Source organism: Lissotriton vulgaris, chromosome 9, assembly GCF_964263255.1.
Source record: "Lissotriton vulgaris chromosome 9, aLisVul1.2, whole genome shotgun sequence".
Lineage (NCBI taxonomy): Eukaryota > Metazoa > Chordata > Amphibia > Caudata > Salamandridae > Lissotriton > Lissotriton vulgaris.
Window position 1 is genome coordinate 354,769,569 of NC_141697.1, and position 24,303 is coordinate 354,793,871.

Genomic DNA, 24,303 nt, shown 5'->3' on the forward strand with positions numbered 1-24,303 from the left:
TAAGCCTTATTTTTTTCAGTAGGAAGTGGCCTTAACATCTGCACAGGAGATTTTTGATTTCAAATTGCAAGGTCTTCTTTTGAGATACAATTGTTAGTTCGTACAAATGTCCCACCCATTTTGGGGAGCTAGTGGTTTTGCATTTTTAATGTTTCAAACGCTGCGGGTGTCGCACAGTTTTTTAAAGCAATTGGATTCTGGTTGGTTAGAACTTTCTGGGCTGGCTTCGAAATGATTCCATCTTTCATCCTTGCTTGGAAGCATTTTTGGAGGCTTTCCACTTGTCCTGTTCCTCATTGTCGGGATATTGATTATATTTTATTTGCTCCACAATGGATGTTTCGTCATTCACGCAAATGGAGATTGCACTACCAGAGGTGCTGCTGTGTTCCAAGAGGATGATACAGTCTTTTGGCTCACCCTTGCTTCAGTAACTAAATGAGAGCTGGTCCTTGTCTTTTTCAGCCCTATTTGGCTACATTGCATGCTGTCCGTATTCATCTGTCAACAGTACATTTTTAAGTGTGCCCTAGATATATGGTTAGGAAAGCAAGTGGTCCAATCTACAGACATAGAATTTCTGGTGGTTTTAAAAATTAACTTGCATAGATGACCTGTGCAATTGCCTTTGCTCCAAAATGCATATTATGAACATTTCTGTATGCTTCAGCTCCTGGAGTTCTGGATCCTGGAGTTCTGGATCCTGGCTGGCCATCACACCTTCAGCAGCTGCTGAGGGGGGTGGATTTGAGCATGTTTGTTTATTGGAACTGGAAAATGTTATGAAGCAATCAAATGTTTTTTTATAATGTCACATGGCAATCAAGCACCCAGCGCGCAAGGAGGCCGCACCTGACGCAATTTTGACAAAATACATTTATCATAATATAAGTTTATTACAGTTAGAAGTATATAAATGTTTAAAATATTTTAGATTATCGTTTGCTCTCATATACTGTTTAAAATTATTTAGATATACTTTTGAGACAAAAAAAACGAGGGAATGGCGTACCCGGTGCAACACTATACATATGTGACGTAACACAGGGCCCGGCAGCGTGTACTTACGCAACGCACAGCGGGCGGGACCCCATTCGTACATGACGTAACGTGTGGCTTGGTACTGCGTAATCGTCGGATACTAAAGTAGCAGCTGGGGTGACTTTATGCCTATATGATGTTACGTGGGACGCGGTGCCACGAAGTCGTCGGATACAAAATGCGCATCAGTTACGAGTTTAGCAATATGGTGAATAGGATTCGCTTGGTAGCCGATTATTTTGTGGACAAGGTGGACAAAATTTCATGACACCTTTACAGCTGGTAACAACCTGCCAACCAGTCCTGGGACCAATGTAGCTGTTTCCACACAAAAATCGTGGCTATCATGCTTTACAACGCCAGAAAGAAACGAACTTCTAGGTATTGTCAAAAGCATACAATCCGGATCTCCATCTGACTCATGCCCAGTGGCGCGGTGTAAAGGTGTTATGGAGAGCATGCTAATCGACCATATTAGCCACATGATCACTCTGTCCTTTCAAGAGTGTCATGTACTGGAAGCATGGAAGACTGCCCAGGTCATTCCCCTAAAGTAAAAACCCAACATCCCCATCTCACAACTGCAAAACCTTCGTCCCATCTCCCTTCTTCCCTTCTGTGCAAAGATTGTGGAGAAAATTGCTAATAAACAGCTTATGAAACATCTAGAAGAAGAAACCCATCTCCACTCATCCCAATCTGGATTCAGAACCGGCTACTCGACGGAGTCAGCCGTTCTATATTCCACTGAGCGCATAAGGCAGATAGCGGATGAAGGCGAGACAGCAGCATTAGTTTTATTAGATCTGAGTGCAGCGTTTGACACCGTGCTGCACTCCACGCTGATGTCTCGCCTGACGGAGATGGGGGTGACGGGGTCAGCGCTAGCCTGGCTGAAGTCCTATCTAGCTGATAGAAGCTTTCAGCTACATTGTCCTCCCTTCAGATCGTCCCCACGCAAGGTAAGCCATGGGGTTCCTCAGGGCTCAAGTTTGAGCCCCACCCTGTTTAACATCTACATGGAACCCCTGGCTCGCGTGGTGGAGGCGTTTGGGGTGGACATTGTTAGCTACGCTGACGACACCCAGTTGGTGTTTAAACTCACACCCGACCGTAGTCAAGATGCCATCAACTTCTCGAACTGTATGTCAGCAGTGGCAGTATGGATGAATGACAACTGCCTACGCCTTAATGGCGAAAAGACAGAGTTGTTGGTGGTCGGGAGAGCAACATCTTCATGGTCAAGGCTATGGTGGCCCAGTGAACTTGGGGACCCCCCCTTTCCGAGGGAGTCGGTACGTAACCTTGGTGTTATGTTGGACACCGACCTCTCGTACAAGATCCACGTTAATAAAGTCACAGGGAGATGTTTTGGCCTACTCAAGGTTCTTCGTAAGGTCTTAGACCTCCTACCTGCAGTAGCCAGAAAAACCATTGTTCACGCCTTAGTGACTCCACACCTTGATTACGGCAACGCCATGCTGTTAGGGCTAAGCCAAAAAGCACTTCATCAACTTCAATGCGTGCAGAATGCTGCCGCACGTTTAGTGCTTGGCCTCCCGCGCAGAGCATCAGGAAAGTCTGCATTGGCTAAACTCCACTGGCTTCCCGTCAGGGAGCGTATTAAATGTAAAGCCCTCTGCTACGCACATCGCATAGCCCAGAACAAAGGTTCGGATTACCTCAAGAACCTCCTGGCCATACATCGCCCTACTCGCAATCTAAGATCCTCTGGTGCGATGCTGTTTAAAACACCTCGTATTGTTAGGGCCAGAATGGGCGGACGTTCATTTAGGCACTTAGCCCCCAAATACTGGAATGCTCTACCACTGAATATGAGGATGGAGCCATCCGAAATAGGATTCCGGAGGAAATTAAAAACACTCCTCTTCCCCATTTCATAATCCCGTTCTCTCAGGTCCTATGTTGAATTTATCAGTGATTAGCGCGGGGACACACTGTTCTATGTGTAGCCAGGCGCTCTATAAATGTTGCATTATTATTATTATTATTATTTGGTGATGGAGCTTGGTACACTACCGGTATGGGAGTGCAGTTCCCCTCCCCCCCCCCCCCCCAAAAAATACATATTTTTTGGGGAAGATATGAAACATTACATAATTTTTAAAGTAAAAAAAAAAGAAGTATAATAGAGTTCACAAATAATTAAAAAAATATTTGAAAAAATATAGGTTTTAGAAAATATGAAATTAACATTTAAAAAACCTTAGAAATTACCTGAAAAATACATAGGTTTCAGGCACGTTACAGTCAGGAATTAGCATTTAAAAAACATTAGAAATTCACTAAAATAACCCTAGGTTTCAGGGACGTTATAGTTAGTTGAACCTTTGACTCATCTAAAACCAGAGAAATTTGCCTGTTATGGTTAGTTGAGCTTACTATAACTCGCGCGCTCGTAATGCACTGCTGATGATGTCACATATTACATCACTCATGACATGGTCAGTGACATCACTGATGACATCTCAAATGACATCACTCATGTCATCATCCATGTGACAATCTGATGCACATACTGATGCTCTAATATAAACTTTGATACACCCATTCTAAAATGCTGACTACTATTTTTTAAACCACACACAGAAGAATGCCATATACTACATAGAACTCACTATTTCCTAGGTCTACACACACATCCAGTCACTTATACATGTAGTTACTCATCAATACAGGACTATAATATGCACTCATACATCTATACATGAAGTCACACTCTGCCACTCATCCATAGAGTTACTCACATACCTAGTCAGTAATGCACAGAATCAATCACATACCCATTTAATCATGCTACAATCATGCCACCTTACATAGTTTGTCCAACCACGAAAAGACGAGCGTAGACCCAGGTTTGGTGCTAATTTTTTATTCGGAAACCCCACCAGCCGCCATCACAACGCGTTTCGGCAGATCCCTGCCTTGATCACATAACAACTTTGATATGTACCACCTCCATTTTTAAAGTGACAGTGCATTCATAGACATGGAAAACATACCATAATCATGTATAGTAAGGGATCAAATGCTTTTTTCCTTTTCTTCTTTTTATACCACAAAGTTCAAATATTATGTATGAATACATTTTAAAAAGGGAAGAAGAATGTTTCTAACATGATACTTTATGGCCATGTAATTTTCCCACAATGCGTGTATTTATTATCTGTAAACCCATTGATTTCGACAATTTCTTGCTCAAATGCATAGAAACTCTTTGATGCCTCATAATATTTGTATCCATGCTAATGTAAACAATTGAAAGTGATAGTGTGGAACCCATATAATTCCCAAATGAGAGAATACTAAAGTGCAAAAGTGTTAGAAGTAAAGCGAGGTAGCTATACTTCGAAATGTGCAAATTTACAAATTAAAATGTGCTGTAGTGCCTATTGAAAGTGTATTTAAACGTATTACACTCCAGCCTTAATTTTAATGGCCTTTGACTTTAGGTTTTGCCATTACAGCAAGATTATGTGCAAAAGAACAGCGTGTGCAAATTGCCTCTTAGTTTCCTATATTGGAGGTTTTAACCAGAAAAATAAACATTGATAAATGATTCCCACAATTATAGATATGATCTTTCTCAAATCAACCATTGGTACTTAAAAAAAAATACATACAATAAAAATTATATAAATATAATTCATTCATCATAAACATTTCTGTAAAAAACAACAATATTAAAAGTACTCATAATAATTAAAATATTTCATTCAGTAATTCATGGTTTTCATAGTGCAAAAGTAGTTGTAAGACATAAGTATTTCTTGTTTCATATTTGTATTCATCATTATGATTCACTGGATTTAAAACAAGAAAAAGGAAAGGAAGGAACTCTTCTTAGTGCAACGCAGTACATTTAGGTTTTCTATCAAAAAGAGGAACAGGGATTTTTATTCTAAGTATGTATATAGGTCCACACTCATATTAAGCCCATTTGGCTGTTTTGTGTCGAGCTGCAATATGTAGTGGGTCTCCAAACGTCTTAATTTCCCTTCCCTATCACCTCCTCTTCTTTGAATTGGGACAGTGTCGATTACATAATACTTCAATTCCTCTGGATTCCCACCATGATGTTCCTTGAAGTTACGTGCTACTGGGTAATTTGGGTCATTGTTGGTTATGCCCTAATATGTTATAGCACCCTTTTATGTGCTGCCAACTTAGTTCTGCCGATATACATTAAGTTGCAGCTACATTCTAGTATGTATATTACAAATTCACTTCTACAGGTTAGATGGTACTAGTTCGAACATTTAAAAAATCCCATCCTGGCGGTAAGCCACCAGGCTTCTTCCTTATATTCTGGACTGCTTTTAACCAGTATATCCGCCATGGATGTCTATTTCCTATATGTTATCAAAGGGAAATCTGGGAGCGAACTGCCTATAATAGGATCGTCTTTGACAATGTGCCAATTGCGCTTGATAATCTTGCGCAATTCCTTCTGTTGTCTACCATAGGTCAAAATTAGTCTAGGTGGGTCTCCAGAAACTGACAAGTTTTTCTCTAGGGTGTTATGTGACAGTTCCCTGTCGTGTGACAGATCCTCCCTTGCCATGAGCCTGGACTTTTTGATAGCTATATCTATGATTTTGGCACTGTATCCTCGTTCAATTAAGCGTGCTTTACTTTCCTGTTGGTGTTTTTCTAAATCCACATTGCTGCTACATATCCTCCGCAATCTAAACATCTCCCCATAGGGGATGCTGTGAATTCATCCGTCTGCAAGATTGGTTCTTTTTTATATTAAAACTGAGTATATGAATTATTTGCGCGCAATCCAATCTCAAAGAAAGAGATTACATTAAAAGCAGAGACGTTTTAAGTCATGGGCAAAGTCAGCTCTGGCCCAGGGCCCCAGCCTTTCAAGGGGATCCCTGATAGAGCAAGCTCTGTTCTGCAGAGAGATTTGCCCTGATAATCTTGAATAATTCTTAAACAGATTGTTTTGAATACTATTGCACACATTGTGAAGATAAATGTTCTGTTTATTTTTCATGCCACAGCCAATAAAAACGTTTCTTTTAGCTCCAAGCAGGACCTCACATTTCTGAAATGAGAAAGTGTCACAGAGATTATTTGCAATAATTTTAGCGAGCTGCTGCTACTTTACAATATTGAAAACACAGGTCACTATCCCTAAAAATTAGATGTCAGTCAGTCAAGGTAATGTTTATTTAGACCTTGGTCTTTAAACAATGATAAAATCAATTGCATTTAAAACATTCCTAACAAAATTAGATGTAAACACATGTAGAATTTGGACGGGTGTGCCTGTGCACTGTCAGTGACCTGGCCAAAGAGGGCATGAAGGAGCTGAAAGTGGATCATAAGTTCAAAGCTGTTCTGAACAGGGAGCCCACAATTCAATTTGGACCAGGGCCTTCAAAATCCTTAAGATGTCCCTGATTAAAAGTGAAGCCTTCTGTAGTGTAGCAACCACTCCTTTTTTTGGTGATCATCATATGGTGTTCAGCTTCTTTCATGTGTGTTTGTTTGTACATTTGATTAGTGTCTTCTTCATGCCTCAAATGTTTTGTACCTCCTATTGTATTTGTACTCACCCAACATTCAGACCACACCAGTGTTTTATTTTTGTGTTCTGTCAATTGCATCACTCTCATTCCCTCAGGTTATGTGTTAACCCATCATTCCAGACCAAGACATAGTTATAACGCAAGGGACACCAAATGTTTATCTTAACTTCTATAAAACAAAATAATGTATTGTTTTGACTTTAATGATACATGCGCTCTCTTATATGTTTTTAAATCCGATAAGAGCATGCGCAGAAATTATTCACACTTAAAAATAAAGCCTGTAGGTTTGGAAAAAGTCCAATAAATGCAACACATTGCATTGAACATTTAGCAGCTTGTATGTGTCAATGTGATTTCCACAGATTGTTATGCTAGTAATATGTTTCATATTTTGTTCATTGAATATTTATGTTGTCTTTTGCAATCATGAGCATGTATCTTATTGTTTTTTCAGATGACAGATCTCAGACTGTTCTCCCATTAGTGAAAACATTTTGTGAGAAATGTCTCAAAGCAGATGAATGTGGTCTTGCCTCTTTAACTTTGCAGTTAGGAAAACTAATGCATGGACTGCAAGGTAGGATTAGGATTTAATCCGTTCTAACCATATTACAAACTTGATTCTTGAAGTAGGGTTGTGGTTCGTTCAGAAGATGAAATCAAGAGCTGGTGACATGGAGGGCGGGGGCTTTGTAAATGTTGATTTTGTTCCCACACTTGTTTGATTCTGCCTTATAATTGTACAGTGTCTTGTCAGCTTCAATGTCTTGTTCAAAGACTCTGGAAAATGTTTTGAAATGTGGTATAATTCACCGTCTTATTGACCATTATATGACTAGGAAGACTTACCTTCCTTCTCAAAAGGGAACCAAAAAGTGTATTATTGGTATCGTTAGTGCTCACGCAGGTAGATGTGCTTCCCTTACTGGTGCACTCACATTACAAAAATGTTTCCTTTCCCATTTATCGCCACCCCCTACTTAGCTTTTCCTGGACTACTCTGCACTATTTATCGTTTAGATACGTTTTTGTTGCCAAGAGATTTGCCCATTATGTTTTTTGTATTCTGTCATGATTGTTGTGAATTAAGACATTGTTTTTTTTATTGTGATTATCACCCGTTTCTAGCATGTTCAGATAATTCCTGTTTCTCTACTGATTTTAAAATAGTTTTTATTTAAGAAATCTGCAGGATGATTTCTTTTTTTATTGTCATGTAACAGGAATGTCTAGCCAGGCTGCTTCTATGTTGATGGTGAACATCCCCATGTACTGTGTCTTTCTTCTATGTGAAGCCACCTTCCCTCCATACACTCCAAAACATGCAGATTCACAAGTTGGCCAATAGTGTGCTCCTAAAGTAACATTCCTCTCTCTATGCAGATAATGACCATAACTACTTCTTTAAATTCAAAAGATTAGCAAGTTTTCTTTCCTGGCATAACGGAGTTCAAATAATGAATGGTGTAAGGAGGGGTGTCCTTAGCTCTGTGTATGTAAGTTGCGTATTTAAGGTGGCCTGATATATCCTCTAATGCCCTTCTCCAGATCACCTTGCCATTATATGTGATTATTTAGGGCTACTCTTTATACATAATCCCAACCCTTATTTCAATAGTGACTTTGTTTAAGTACTGGGCTGAGGTGCTCTTATTTAAACTACTAGAACAAACTTGCCTGGTTAACGCTCAGACCACCCATATAACCATTTTAGTTTTTCAATCGCATCATGGAGCTTGCATTACAAGTACATGATGACTTTGAAATGTAAGAATCTTTACAAATAGTACTGACCTTTTTCCAATTGTCAATCAGAAGGTTCACTGTGGTGAGCTTGCACATAGTTTATACGAGATAACATTGAAAGAGAGAATTCAATTATTGTCTGCCTCTCGCGAACTTCAACAACATTTAGATAGGATGCACCTTTTGAGAAATCGCTGCTAAATGACATTTGAAAATTAAAACGTGCCTCTGTAGATATTCCCACCCCTTTGGGAACATATTTTAGAAATGCCCAAAAAGCATATAAGTGAGAATAACCTGGATTTTTAATCACCCTTTTAAATTATTGTACAGAGTCTTAGACTGTTTTTTAACCTAACTTATTCTATTTTGTACGGATTAACAGGACAACTCAATTTCCTCGCAATAATGGTGCTGATCAGTTTGTGATTTTAACCTATTATATATGTACTTTTTCGCTTATTTGATTTTAATACACAGTCTTTAATGATATGTATATCGAAATAAAGACTTCTTTGACTTGACTTGATTCGAGAATAACAGTTTACGAAATAGAAAGGAAGGGGCTGCTGAACCTTACATGTGCAATCTTATTGCGAAATAAATCCTCGCGAAGCCATCTACTTTCGTTTTGTTGGTATATGCCTAACTGCCTTCATATTTCTGATTATTTAATCTCACATGTCTCCCTGTGCCATACTGCAAATCATATTAGATAACTATGTTGCTACAGTATTTGCTGCCTCATTAATAATGGTAAAATGTAAGTTTCATAATGACCTGGAAAAATAATTATTTTCAAAAAATGTACCTACTGAGTACTATACACGACTAAGAATTCCAGTGAAGTATTACAGCTATCAATTTATATGCAACCCGCTTGATCATTGACTAGGCGTTGCCAAAAACAACTTTATTGAGACCAAAACCCAGTCTAAGGCACTATTATTTCATTCTTGAATAAATATCCTACCTAAGTTCTGCATAGGTGCACTGGCAAAATAATTTTCATAGGCTGATGTCCATTTCTGATATACAAACTCATGACTGGCCTGTTTTCAATCTCCTAAATGGCATTTTGAATTTCGGAAAATGCACCAGAGTTGTGGAATTTCAACAATCTCAAATGTATGGATGTGAATGTTTTGTTGTCGTTCCTGTGTGATCTTCCAAATGTAGGGGTTTATAGGTGTTAATTTTTTTCACCTAATAATCTCTCCAAAAAGTTCTCCTTTCAAGGTCAAGAATAAGCTTGTTATGTTGATGAAAACTGAGCAGAAATACCTCCTTATTTAATGTTGGTGTAGGAGAAGGGATTTGGCTATAGAGAAGAAATAATATATGAGGAATCTTTGCCCCAAAAATCTCTGGTAGATGGAAATTCAATATATGTACATGTTAGGCACGTGATCACCCTACGACTTATGCACCTTTTCAGGCATATTCTTGGATTTATTTGAGAATCTCATTTGCAATATTCATTCTTGATATATTATTTCCCCCAATGCTATGAACATCAGCTTGTGTGAGCTCTGTCTTGTGGCTGCATTTTTCGCTTTGTTTGGTCTTATTATACATTCAACAGTCAACAGTCTCTAATGGCTTTGACCAAAAGGCTCACTATTTTTCATTAACCAAGTTTGATGTGTCATCATTTTTGTACTAGCTATGATAGATTTTTACTAAGGCAGCAACAAATTGTTGACTATATATTTTAGTCTTATGATAAGAAAAGTTTGTCAGTTGTAAAAAGAGTGTTCAAAATCATTTTGAAATATGACCTTACATTATCTCACAAAGTGTGATCCATGTCCCCTTTAGGAAACTCACACAGACTCCGTAATCTACCACTGTGGCCTGCCCCTGCTCACCTCATTATCAGTCTTAACCGGATATTCATTTCTCAAGGGACAAAAGCCTCACTTAACGTTGCAGCAGGACACGAGAAAAAAACACCCTTCATGTCCCTTCAGACTCTTCACATCGTGAGGGGTTCCATATCCTAGAGCATGCACCACAGAAAGAACTGTTTCTCTGGAAGTGAAAGTTGCTTCGTTTCAAACTTAGCTCAGAGTTCTGCCATCTAATGGAAAGAAAGAATTACTTCTTCACCAAAACAGTGACTAATTTGAGAACATTTTCTCTCATAATTAGTTTTCGCCTTTCCGTGAGTACACTGGTTCTTTTCCAGGGGATCCTCATCAATATTCATAAGCATTAGAATATTCTCCCCATGCGCGGGACCCCGGAAACACTATATTATATGTGCCCCACATATATATATATATATATATATATATATATCCAGAAATGCAGGTTAGCCCCAAGGGATTCGACCACCAGAAGATATTATCGTTCCGACTTTTTATTTGTGGTTTGAAGACTTGCAAGCAGGAGTAGAACAGGATAAGCACAATGTCATTAAACTGCCAGACGCGTTTCAGGAATCTATCTGTTCCTTTCATCAGTGGCAAACACGGCAGCACAGAGCAAAGTTCATCGCTCACCTTTAATCACTACCAGCTGCTTCGATGGGCCTGGCTTTAAGGCAAAGCCTGCTGGTGCTTGTGGTCCGTCAAGGTTTTTCCTCGTGGGTATGCTCCGTTGCTGCGTGCACATTAAAATTTAGTAAATGCCCAAGTGGGTTAGTGTTACATCCGGAAACACTCATGCCTCGCTTTGCAGAGTTCAAACTGGAACACCAGCTGGCACCGATCCTGCATCGGCGCCCTCTCCTTCCCTCCGTTCTCCGCAGTGCACCATGGCGCTGCTCGGATCTGCTGCTGCAGTGGGTCAAATCCTCGGCTGGGCAACAGCCAAAAACATCCAGAAATGCAGGTTAGCCCCAAGGGATTCGACCACCAGAAGATATTATCGTTCCGACTTTTTATTTGTGGTTTGAGGACTTGCAAGCAGGAGTAGAACAGGATAAGCACAATGTCATTAAACTGCCAGACGCGTTTCAGGAATCTATCTGTTCCTTTCATCAGTGGCAAACACGGCAGCACAGAGCAAAGTTCATCGCTCACCTTTAATCACTACCAGCTGCTTCGATGGGCGTGGCTTTAAGGCAAAGCCTGCTGGTGCTTGTGGTCCGTCAAGGTTTTTCCTCGTGGGTATGCTCCGTTGCTGCGTGCACATTAAAATTTAGTAAATGCCCAAGTGGGTTAGTGTTACATCCGGAAACACTCATGCCTCGCTTTGCAGAGTTCAAACTGGAACACCAGCTGGCACCGATCCTGCATCGGCGCCCTCTCCTTCCCTCCGTTCTCCGCAGTGCACCATGGCGCTGCTCGGATCTGCTGCTGCAGTGGGTCAAATCCTCGGCTGGGCAACAGCCAAAAACATCCAGAAATGCAGGTTAGCCCCAAGGGATTCGACCACCAGAAGATATTATCGTTCCGACTTTTTATTTGTGGTTTGAAGACTTGCAAGCAGGAGTAGAACAGGATAAGCACAATGTCATTAAACTGCCAGACGCGTTTCAGGAATCTATCTGTTCCTTTCATCAGTGGCAAACACGGCAGCACAGAGCAAAGTTCATCGCTCACCTTTAATCACTACCAGCTGCTTCGATGGGCGTGGCTTTAAGGCAAAGCCTGCTGGTGCTTGTGGTCCGTCAAGGTTTTTCCTCGTGGGTATGCTCCGTTGCTGCGTGCACATTAAAATTTAGTAAATGCCCAAGTGGGTTAGTGTTACATCCGGAAACACTCATGCCTCGCTTTGCAGAGTTCAAACTGGAACACCAGCTGGCACCGATCCTGCATCGGCGCCCTCTCCTTCCCTCCGTTCTCCGCAGTGCACCATGGCGCTGCTCGGATCTGCTGCTGCAGTGGGTCAAATCCTCGGCTGGGCAACAGCCAAAAACATCCAGAAATGCAGGTTAGCCCCAAGGGATTCGACCACCAGAAGATATTATCGTTCCGACTTTTTATTTGTGGTTTGAAGACTTGCAAGCAGGAGTAGAACAGGATAAGCACAATGTCATTAAACTGCCAGACGCGTTTCAGGAATCTATCTGTTCCTTTCATCAGTGGCAAACACGGCAGCACAGAGCAAAGTTCATCGCTCACCTTTAATCACTACCAGCTGCTTCGATGGGCGTGGCTTTAAGGCAAAGCCTGCTGGTGCTTGTGGTCCGTCAAGGTTTTTCCTCGTGGGTATGCTCCGTTGCTGCGTGCACATTAAAATTTAGTAAATGCCCAAGTGGGTTAGTGTTACATCCGGAAACACTCATGCCTCGCTTTGCAGAGTTCAAACTGGAACACCAGCTGGCACCGATCCTGCATCGGCGCCCTCTCCTTCCCTCCGTTCTCCGCAGTGCACCATGGCGCTGCTCGGATCTGCTACTGCAGTGGGTCAAATCCTCGGCTGGGCAACAGCCAAAAACATCCAGAAATGCAGGTTAGCCCCAAGGGATTCGACCACCAGAAGATATTATCGTTCCGACTTTTTATTTGTGGTTTGAAGACTTGCAAGCAGGAGTAGAACAGGATAAGCACAATGCCCATCGAAGCAGCTGGTAGTGATTGAAGGTGAGCGATGAACTTTGCTCTGTGCTGCCGTGTTTGCCACTGATGAAAGGAACAGATAGATTCCTGAAACGCGTCTGGCAGTTTAATGACATTGTGCTTATCCTGTTCTACTCCTGCTTGCAAGTCTTCAAACCACAAATAAAAAGTCGGAACGATAATATCTTCTGGTGGTCGAATCCCTTGGGACTAACCTGCATTTCTGGATGTTTTTGGCTGTTGCCCAGCCGAGGATTTGACCCACTGCAGCAGCAGATCCGAGCAGCGCCATGGTGCACTGCGGAGAACGGAGGGAAGGAGAGGGCGCCGATGCAGGATCGGTGCCAGCTGGTGTTCCAGTTTGAACTCTGCAAAGCGAGGCATGAGTGTTTCCGGATGTAACACTAACCCACTTGGGCATTTACTAAATTTTAATGTGCACGCAGCAACGGAGCATACCCACGAGGAAAAACCTTGACGGACCACAAGCACCAGCAGGCTTTGCCTTAAAGCCACGCCCATCGAAGCAGCTGGTAGTGATTAAAGGTGAGCGATGAACTTTGCTCTGTGCTGCCGTGTTTGCCACTGATGAAAGGAACAGATAGATTCCTGAAACGCGTCTGGCAGTTTAATGACATTGTGCTTATCCTGTTCTACTCCTGCTTGCAAGTCTTCAAACCACAAATAAAAAGTCGGAACGATAATATCTTCTGGTGGTCGAATCCCTTGGGGCTAACCTGCATTTCTGGATGTTTTTGGCTGTTGCCCAGCCGAGGATTTGACCCACTGCAGCAGCAGATTCGAGCAGCGCCATGGTGCACTGCGGAGAACGGAGGGAAGGAGAGGGCGCCGATGCAGGATCGGTGCCAGCTGGTGTTCCAGTTTGAACTCTGCAAAGCGAGGCATGAGTGTTTCCGGATGTAACACTAACCCACTTGGGCATTTACTAAATTTTAATGTGCACGCAGCAACGGAGCATACCCACGAGGAAAAACCTTGACGGACCACAAGCACCAGCAGGCTTTGCCTTAAAGCCACGCCCATCGAAGCAGCTGGTAGTGATTAAAGGTGAGCGATGAACTTTGCTCTGTGCTGCCGTGTTTGCCACTGATGAAAGGAACAGATAGATTCCTGAAACGCGTCTGGCAGTTTAATGACATTGTGCTTATCCTGTTCTACTCCTGCTTGCAAGTCTTCAAACCACAAATAAAAAGTCGGAACGATAATATCTTCTGGTGGTCGAATCCCTTGGTGCTAACCTGCATTTCTGGATGTTTTTGGCTGTTGCCCAGCCGAGGATTTGACCCACTGCAGCAGCAGATCCGAGCAGCGCCATGGTGCACTGCGGAGAACGGAGGGAAGGAGAGGGCGCCGATGCAGGATCGGTGCCAGCTGGTGTTCCAGTTTGAACTCTGCAAAGCGAGGCATGAGTGTTTCCGGATGTAACACTAACCCACTTGGGCATTTACTAAATTTTAATGTGCACGCAGCAACGGAGCATACCCACGAGGAAAAACCTTGACGGACCACAAGCACCAGCAGGCTTTGCCTTAAAGCCACGCCCATCGAAGCAGCTGGTAGTGATTAAAGGTGAGCGATGAACTTTGCTCTGTGCTGCCGTGTTTGCCACTGATGAAAGGAACAGATAGATTCCTGAAACGCGTCTGGCAGTTTAATGACATTGTGCTTATCCTGTTCTACTCCTGCTTGCAAGTCTTCAAACCACAAATAAAAAGTCGGAACGATAATATCTTCTGGTGGTCGAATCCCTTGGGGCTAACCTGCATTTCTGGATGTTTTTGGCTGTTGCCCAGCCGAGGATTTGACCCACTGCAGCAGCAGATCCGAGCAGCGCCATGGTGCACTGCGGAGAACGGAGGGAAGGAGAGGGCGCCGATGCAGGATCGGTGCCAGCTGGTGTTCCAGTTTGAACTCTGCAAAGCGAGGCATGAGTGTTTCCGGATGTAACACTAACCCACTTGGGCATTTACTAAATTTTAATGTGCACGCAGCAACGGAGCATACCCACGAGGAAAAACCTTGACGGACCACAAGCACCAGCAGGCTTTGCCTTAAAGCCACGCCCATCGAAGCAGCTGGTAGTGATTAAAGATGAGCGATGAACTTTGCTCTGTGCTGCCGTGTTTGCCACTGATGAAAGGAACAGATAGATTCCTGAAACGCGTCTGGCAGTTTAATGACATTGTGCTTATCCTGTTCTACTCCTGCTTGCAAGTCTTCAAACCACAAATAAAAAGTCGGAACGATAATATCTTCTGGTGGTCGAATCCCTTGGGGCTAACCTGCATTTCTGGATGTTTTTGGCTGTTGCCCAGCCGAGGATTTGACCCACTGCAGCAGCAGATCTGAGCAGCGCCATGGTGCACTGCGGAGAACGGAGGGAAGGAGAGGGCGCCGATGCAGGATCGGTGCCAGCTGGTGTTCCAGTTTGAACTCTGCAAAGCGAGGCATGAGTGTTTCCGGATGTAACACTAACCCACTTGGGCATTTACTAAATTTTAATGTGCACGCAGCAACGGAGCATACCCACGAGGAAAAACCTTGACGGACCACAAGCACCAGCAGGCTTTGCCTTAAAGCCACGCCCATCGAAGCAGCTGGTAGTGATTAAAGGTGAGCGATGAACTTTGCTCTGTGCTGCCGTGTTTGCCACTGATGAAAGGAACAGATAGATTCCTGAAACGCGTCTGGCAGTTTAATGACATTGTGCTTATCCTGTTCTACTCCTGCTTGCAAGTCTTCAAACCACAAATAAAAAGTCGGAACGATAATATCTTCTGGTGGTCGAATCCCTTGGGGCTAACCTGCATTTCTGGATGTTTTTGGCTGTTGCCCAGCCGAGGATTTGACCCACTGCAGCAGCAGATCCGAGCAGCGCCATGGTGCACTGCGGAGAACGGAGGGAAGGAGAGGGCGCCGATGCAGGATCGGTGCCAGCTGGTGTTCCAGTTTGAACTCTGCAAAGCGAGGCATGAGTGTTTCCGGATGTAACACTAACCCACTTGGGCATTTACTAAATTTTAATGTGCACGCAGCAACGGAGCATACCCACGAGGAAAAACCTTGACGGACCACAAGCACCAGCAGGCTTTGCCTTAAAGCCACGCCCATCGAAGCAGCTGGTAGTGATTAAAGGTGAGCGATGAACTTTGCTCTGTGCTGCCGTGTTTGCCACTGATGAAAGGAACAGATAGATTCCTGAAACGCGTCTGGCAGTTTAATGACATTGTGCTTATCCTGTTCTACTCCTGCTTGCAAGTCTTCAAACCACAAATAAAAAGTCGGAACGATAATATCTTCTGGTGGTCGAATCCCTTGGGGCTAACCTGCATTTCTGGATGTTTTTGGCTGTTGCCCAGCCGAGGATTTGACCCACTGCAGCAGCAGATCCGAGCAGCGCCATGGTGCACTGCGGAGAACGGAGGGAAGGAGAGGGCGCCGATGCAGGATCGGTGCCAGCTGGTGTTCCAGTTTGAACTCTGCAAAGCGAGGCATGAGTGTTTCCGGATGTAACACTAACCCACTTGGGCATTTACTAAATTTTAATGTGCACGCAGCAACGGAGCATACCCACGAGGAAAAACCTTGACGGACCACAAGCACCAGCAGGCTTTGCCTTAAAGCCACGCCCATCGAAGCAGCTGGTAGTGATTAAAGGTGAGCGATGAACTTTGCTCTGTGCTGCCGTGTTTGCCACTGATGAAAGGAACAGATAATAATAATAATAATAATAATGGGTCTTGTAGAGCGCAATGGTGACGCACAACGGCGTGTCCCCGCGCTGAAATGTGAGCGTGTTCAGAGGGAGTCCTGCGGGAAGGGCCGCTATCTGGTGTAAAGATATGTTTTCAGCTTGGCTCTGAAGATAAGCTCTGATGGTTCCAGACGCAGCGCTACTGGAAGTTTATTCCAGCAGGATGCGGCGAGGTACCTGAAGGACCTGCCACCCATCCTTGCTCTGGACACCTTTGGGATAGTTAGGCGCCCTGAACCAGAGGATCTTAGCGTGCGGGATGGCTCGTATTGTGTCAGGAGACCCTGAAGAGGAAGGGGTGCCCTGCCATTAATGATCCGGTGACATGTGCAGAGGGCTTTGAATTCTACCCTGCTCCTGACCGGAAGCCAGTGCAAGGCATGGAGCGCGGCTTTGGAGGCTGATCTTCTAGGAAGTTTGAGAACTAGCCGAGCAGCGGCATTTTGCAAGACCTGTAAGCGGCTCAGATTCTTCTCGGGGATTCCTAAATAGAGAAGGTTGCCATAGTCCATCTTGGACGTGACTAAAGCATGCACTAAAGTTCGGCGGGCTCTGATGGGAAGGAACTCCAAAACCTTCCTGAGAGTCTTAAGGATTCCGAAACAGGTGCCGACCACCCGGTTGACCTGGGGGCCAAAGGTAAGGTCGGAGTCGAACCAGACACCTAAATTCCTCGCCTCCAGGCAGGGGGTAGGTGCTGGTCCCAAGCAAGGAGGCCACCACGCCGACGTCCACGCCGCCCGGTCTCCCCCTACCACCAGCACCTCAGTCTTGTTGCCGTTAAGTTTAAGGCAATTGGCAGACATCCAGGCAGCAAGATCTTGCATGCATGCTCTGAAGATGTCCGCCGCAAGGCCGGGTGCACGCGATAGGGAGATGACCAGCTGCGTGTCGTCGGCGTATGACACCATGCGCAGACCGTAGCTCTCCACTATGGAGGCGACCGGGGCCACATATAGATTAAAAAGCGTAGGGCTTAAGGACGAGCCCTGTGGAACCCCCTGATCCAATGCCACTCGCCTGGAGTAGCAGTCACCCTGCCTGACTTGGAAACCACGGCCCGATAGGAACGACTGAATCCATTTTAGCGCTGCATCACCCATCCCTGCTTTGTTCAGACACTGTAGCAAGGTGGGATGTGCTACAGTGTCGAACGCAGCGCTGAGGTCCAGCAGGATCAGGGCCATAGTATGGCCCTCGTCGGCCCCCTGCCTGATGGATTCGGAAGCCATAAGGAGTGCTGACTCAGTCGAGTGTCGAGGTCTGAATCCAAACTGGGTGGCGTGAAGGAGATTAGACTCTTCCACAAACTGCATTAGCTGCTGGTTCACCAACTTCTCCGCCACTTTCGAGAAGTAGGGAAGGAGGGAGATGGGCCGCAGATTCTCCAGCTTTTCGAAGCTGATATTAGGCTTCTTGCGGAGGGGGAGCACCACTGCTTGTTTCCATTCCCAAGGCACAGTGCTGGACCTGAAGGAGATATCCAACAGGTGCCTAATATATGGCTCTAGTGTTGACAGGCTGTCGGCCAGCCGTTTAGGAGATGCTGGATCACGTGGGGAACCTGATTTCACTGATCTACATATGTTGATCAGGTCTTCAGCTGGCGGGGTAGAGAAATTAAGCAGCAGCTTGTGACCATCTTCCTCTCTAACTGACGCCTCGAACTTTCCATCTGCCGTTGGTTGGGCAGGGAAGGCGGTATAGATTTTGGACACTTTGTCACTAAAGTAGTCGGCAATGCGGTTACAGGCAGCCACAGAGCAGTCCTCCGATCCCGCTGAGGATTTGGGGACAACAAGAGATTTGTATACACAGAACAGTTCTTTTGCTGAGTTCTCTGCATCCAAAATTCTTTCGGCATAGTGGGCAGTTTTCGTTATCCTGATAAGATTGTGATATGCTCGTCTGTGGATGAGATATCTCTCTCTCTCCTGATTGTCATATTCTTCCCTCCACTGCCTTTCCGCACGCTTACACTCCCTCTTGGCACCCCGCAATTCCTCATTAAACCATGGTGCCGATCTCTGTTTACGACCACCCCTCTTTGGATGGTCTAACGGGGCCGTAGACCATCCGACGTAGATAGATTCCTGAAACGCGTCTGGCAGTTTAATGACATTGTGCTTATCCTGTTCTACTCCTGCTTGCAAGTCTTCAAACCACAAATAAAAAGTCGGAACGATAATATCTTCTGGTGGTCGAATCCCTTGGGGCTAACCTGCATTTCTGGATGTTTTTGGCTGTTGCCCAGCCGAGGATTTGACCCACTGCAGCAGCAGATCCGAGCAGCGCCATGGTGCACTGCGGAGAACGGAGGGAAGGAGAGGGCGCCGATGCAGGATCGGTGCCAGCTGGTGTTCCAGTTTGAACTCTGCAAAGCGAGGCATGAGTGTTTCCGGATGTAACACTAACCCACTTGGGCATTTACTAAATTTTAATGTGCACGCAGCAACGGAGCATACCCACGAGGAAAAACCTTGACGGACCACAAGCACCAGCAGGCTTTGCCTTAAAGCCACGCCCATCGAAGCAGCTGGTAGTGATTAAAGGTGAGCGATGAACTTTGCTCTGTGCTGCCGTGTTTGCCACTGATGAAAGGAACAGATAGATTCCTGAAACGCGTCTGGCAGTTTAATGACATTGTGCTTATCCTGTTCTACTCCTGCTTGCAAGTCTTCAAACCACAAATAAAAAGTCGGAACGATAATATCTTCTGGTGGTCGAATCCCTTGGGGCTAACCTGCATTTCTGGATGTTTTTGGCTGTTGCCCAGCCGAGGATTTGACCCACTGCAGCAGCAGATCCGAGCAGCGCCATGGTGCACTGCGGAGAACGGAGGGAAGGAGAGGGCGCCGATGCAGGATCGGTGCCAGCTGGTGTTCCAGTTTGAACTCTGCAAAGCGAGGCATGAGTGTTTCCGGATGTAACACTAACCCACTTGGGCATTTACTAAATTTTAATGTGCACGCAGCAACGGAGCATACCCACGAGGAAAAACCTTGACGGACCACAAGCACCAGCAGGCTTTGCCTTAAAGCCACGCCCATCGAAGCAGCTGGTAGTGATTAAAGGTGAGCGATGAACTTTGCTCTGTGCTGCCGTGTTTGCCACTGATGAAAGGAACAGATAGATTCCTGAAACGCGTCTGGCAGTTTAATGACATTGTGCTTATCCTGTTCTACTCCTGCTTGCAAGTCTTCAAACCACAAATAAAAAGTCGGAACGATAATATCTTCTGGTGGTCGAATCCCTTGGGGCTAACCTGCATTTCTGGATATATATATATATATATATATATATATATATATATATATATATATATATATATATATATATATATATATATATATATATATATATATATATATATATATATATATATAATATATATATAAAAAACATGCAATAGCAGCCAAATAACATCAGAGCTGAAATATGCTGTGAAGAATTTCTACCATACATGAATAATAAGCATTAGAAACATGAGAAACAACACCAAAGAATGTTTAGAAACTGTTTTAATGCTCAGAAAGCAGTAGAAATTCTCATAAGTCACTGGAAGCATAGGAAGCTCCCAGGCTGCATTGCAAACACAGTCTAAAAAGACTGAAAAGCTAACCTGCAGCTGACTAGCAATAAACTGACACTGTGCCTTTAAGGCACTCATGACCCCCTGTATCCCATCATGCCCCAGGGGTGACAGTTAGGTCTGTTGTTCTTTCCGGCTCCTTCAGAGAAGGACCCTGGTTACACAGCTCCACTATTTTTCTGGTTTTTGACAGAAAAATACTTCACTTTTGACAACTTTTACTCCTACTTTGACATTTAACATCTAGTCAAGTAAGATACTGTTTTTTTCAGTCACTTTAGTGAACATTTTCTTCTGAGAATGCCTTCACTCTTTGACAAATGTCCTTCTTGTGGCAACAAGAAGGCAAAATCAGACAACCACGATGTCTGCATCCTGTGTCTGCCTGAAGATCATGATCCAGGCACCTGTCCTTATTGTGAGCACCTGTCAGGAAGAAGTCTCAAAGACAGGGAGAGGATTCGCATTCATGGCCTGGCTCACAGGGCTTCAAGAGGAAGTTCACCGGTGAAGAAGGGCTCCAAGAAGGTTCATACATCTTCAAAGAAGAAGTCTTCATACCCTTCTACTTCAGCGTCGGGCTCGGCGCTGAGAAAAGAACCTCCGGTGGAGTTTTCCTCTTCAAAACTACCGCTGACGGCGGGCTCGTCGTTGAAGAGAAGACCAGGTACGTAGACGACGTCGAAAGATCCAGCGCCGTCGTCGAAATCCCCTCCGCCGGTGTCAACCGGGCGACGATTGGCGTCGAGGAAGGCGACTCCGCCGCCGTCAACTGGGCGACGGTCGGCGTCGAGATCCATTACCCCTCCACCGTCGTCAACCAGGCGACGACTGGCGTCGAGGAAGGTCACTCCGCCGTCGTCAACCAGGCGGCGACCGGCGTCGAGAAGTGTGACCCCTCCGCCGTCGTCCAAGAAGCGGCGTTCGGCGTCGAGGACAAAGACCTCTCTGCCGTCGACAGTAGCTCGTCGATCGGCGTCGAGGACACAGTCTCCGTCAGTGCCTCGTCGGCGCTCGGCGTCGAGGGTGCACAATACCCCTCCGCCGTCATCGCACATGCACTCGACGTCGAGGCAGAGAACTCCGTCGACGGCCGGCCATCGCCGTTCGTCGTCGAGGCAGGGAGCTCAGTCGATGACTGGACATCGCCGTTCGACGTCGAGAGAGAAGGCTCCGTCGATGACGGGACATCGTCGTTCGACGTCGAGAGAGAGGGCTCCGTCGACGGCCGGCCATCGCCGTTCGACGTTGAGACAGAGGACTCCGTCGACGGCTACTCATCGCCGCTCGACGTCGAGAGACTACAGACCCTCTCATGGACATTCGAGGTCGAGATTGTTTGACCCACCGAATCCTCGACGGCGTTCGACGGCGAGAGAAGAACGCTCGACGTCGAAACATTCAGATGCGATCATGGTGACGGAGTCTGCTTCCCGTCATTCATCTTCACGGTACTCTGACTCCTCAACTGAACCTTCAAGGTCCAGAAGTCCTGTGCGCAGATCTCCTGAGCGTCGGCCAGATCCTTCGGTCGAGCAAATCAGGTTGTCACCTAGATGGTACAAATCTTTGGACCATTGGCGAGATTCTGGGGCTACCAAGCGTATGCAGGAATATGCCAGCCCAGACCACAGGTCTCCGCTTCAGGATCTGTTGGAGGAGATGGACAAGTGTAGCCCTCCCAGGCGCAAATCACCTGAGAGGCCACCAGCCAAATCGCCCAGAAGATCCCGATCTCCTAGAAGGGAACCTCGGATGGAAGATCGGATCAGGTCTCGCTCTCCTAGGCGCAAATCACCTGTGAGATCACAAGCCAGATCTCCCAGAAGATCCCGATCTCCTAGAAGGGAACTTCGGACAGAAGATCGGATCAGGTCTCGCTCTCCTAGACGGGAGGAGCGTTCAAAAAGGTCGCGGGAGCGGAGACACAGTGCTCACCGTAGAAGTTGACGTACTCCGTCTACTTCCTCTACCTCTTCTACCAGATCGTCCAAGAGGGACTACTCCCCTACGTTGACGGACGTCCTACGTCCAGGTCCTCCCCAGTGGATGACATTGGCACGTATCTGGATGTACTGCAAAGAGGAGCACTGAAACTGAACATTGAGATGTCTGTCCCGCAAGTAACAACGACAGTCATTTTTGAGACATTACACAAGAAAGCCATCTCCCGGCCTCTGCTGCCTTTAGTCCCGGGGATTATGGATCCTGTCAAAGAGGTTTTCCTAACCCCAGCGGCGATCAGAGCGGTACCAGCCCGCATTCAGAAGAAGTACAAACCGGCATCTTCTGACCCGGTGTTTGTAAAATCTGACCCTCCAGCAGACTGTAATTGTGGCAGCGACGAGGAAGACACATGCTGTCGCTGGTTCCTCTTCAGTCCCACCAGATAAGGACAGCAAAGCTCAAGACTCCTGGGGTCGAAAGGTTTGCAACTCAGCTGCTTCCACTCTTAATGTTGCTAGTGCAGCTGCGCTTCTGGGTCGATACGACAGAGCCTTATGGGACTCTATGGAAAGATTCAAGGCCAAACTGCCAAAAGAAGACCAGCAGGACTTCGAAGAGACTGTTACAGAGGGGTGTCTGGTGGCGAACCAGATGATAAGCACGGCTGCGGATGGTGCCGTGCTTTCGGCTCATTCCTATTCCCATGGGGTTTGTGCCAGAAGATCGGCCTGGTTGCGCCTTACAGGTCTGAAGCCGGATGCTCAGCATCGCATACTTAATCTCCCCTTTTCGGGTTCCGCTCTCTTCGGGGAGCATGCGGACGAAGAGATGACCCGAATGAAGACGGAACTGGATACGGTGAAGGCGGTGGGCTTGGAGAAGAAAAAAGAATTCAAGCGCCGGTTCAAGACCAACAGGGGGAGAGGGGCTCAATAGAGGGTTCAAACCCCTCAGTGGTCCCAAAATAAAACCCAAGGGAAACCCCAGTTTCAAGGCAAGCCCAGCAGAGGTAGAGGAGGTCACCAACAGTCCTCCAACACCACAAGAGGATGAAAGGCCTGAACAGCGGCTTCCTCTGGCGCCATTGCCCACTTCAGTGGGAGGAAGTGCTTCACAACACCTGGCAGAGTGGGTCAGCATCACAAAAGATCAGTGGGTGCTGAATATACTGCGCAATGGATACAAGATACGTTTCCGTGCTCCTCCGAAGAGCATCCCTCCAAAGAGCTCTTGCCCTCACCAGCTAAGCTTGCTCCGGCGAGAGGTGAAAGTCCTACTGCAAAAAAGAGCGATACAGGAGGTTCCCCCCGCTCTAAGAGGAAAGGAAGTTTACTTCAGATACTTCCTTGTCCCCAAAAAAGATCAGGAGGACAAGTTCAGACCAATACTCGACCTACGACTATTAAACAAAGTCATCGTCAAAGAAAAGTTCTGCATGTTAGCGCTTCACCAAATATGTCCACATCTTCAAGCCGGAGATTGGATGTGTTCGGTGGATCTGCAAGATGCGTACTTTCACATCCCAATTGCTCAACAACATCGCAAGTACCTGAGGTTTGTCGTAGGGAACAAGCACTACCAGTACAAGGTGTTACCCTTCGGTCTCAAGTCCGCACCACGAGTCTTCACCAAATGCATGGCAGTGGTGGCGGCTTTTCTTCACAAAAAGGGTCTCTTCATTTACCCATACCTGGACGACTGGCTCCTAAAAGGTCCATCTCCGGTACAAGTAACGCACGATTTGCAACTATGCCTGCACCAGCTATACAGGCTCGGCCTCCATGTGAACCTGGAGAAGTCAGTCCAGCGGCCTACACAGTCCATCCACTACCTAGGCTCCGTTCTGGACAAGAGCTTGGGAAAAGCATTTCCTTCGGAGGAGAGACTTTTTTCCATGAGTCAGAAATGTGGGATTCTGCTAGAGTCTCGGCTTCCAACAGCCCGACAAGTAGCATCCCTGCTGGGTTCCATGGCGTCCTGCATTTTTCTCATCCCAAACACCAGGCTGAGAATGCGTCCTCTACAACAGGCTCTGGAGGATCAGTGGGACCAAGCGACAGGGCGCTGGGAAGATCGTATCACTCTTTCCCAGGCGACGAAAGAGGCCATCAAATAGTGGACTCG

At 45.6% G+C, this 24,303-nt stretch overlaps 1 protein-coding gene across 2 annotated transcripts in view; it reads left to right on the plus strand.

The window, feature by feature from the left end:
• The window catches only part of PPP4R4 (protein phosphatase 4 regulatory subunit 4), a 1,899,245-nt gene that overhangs the window by 708,846 nt on the left and 1,166,096 nt on the right, over positions 1-24,303 (plus strand). For both annotated transcript variants that reach the window (XM_086937722.1, XM_086937723.1), the window contains exon 9: positions 7,063-7,185. In XM_086937722.1, the coding sequence (XP_086793848.1) occupies positions 7,063-7,185 (123 nt within the window). The remainder of the gene's footprint in view (positions 1-7,062; positions 7,186-24,303) is intronic.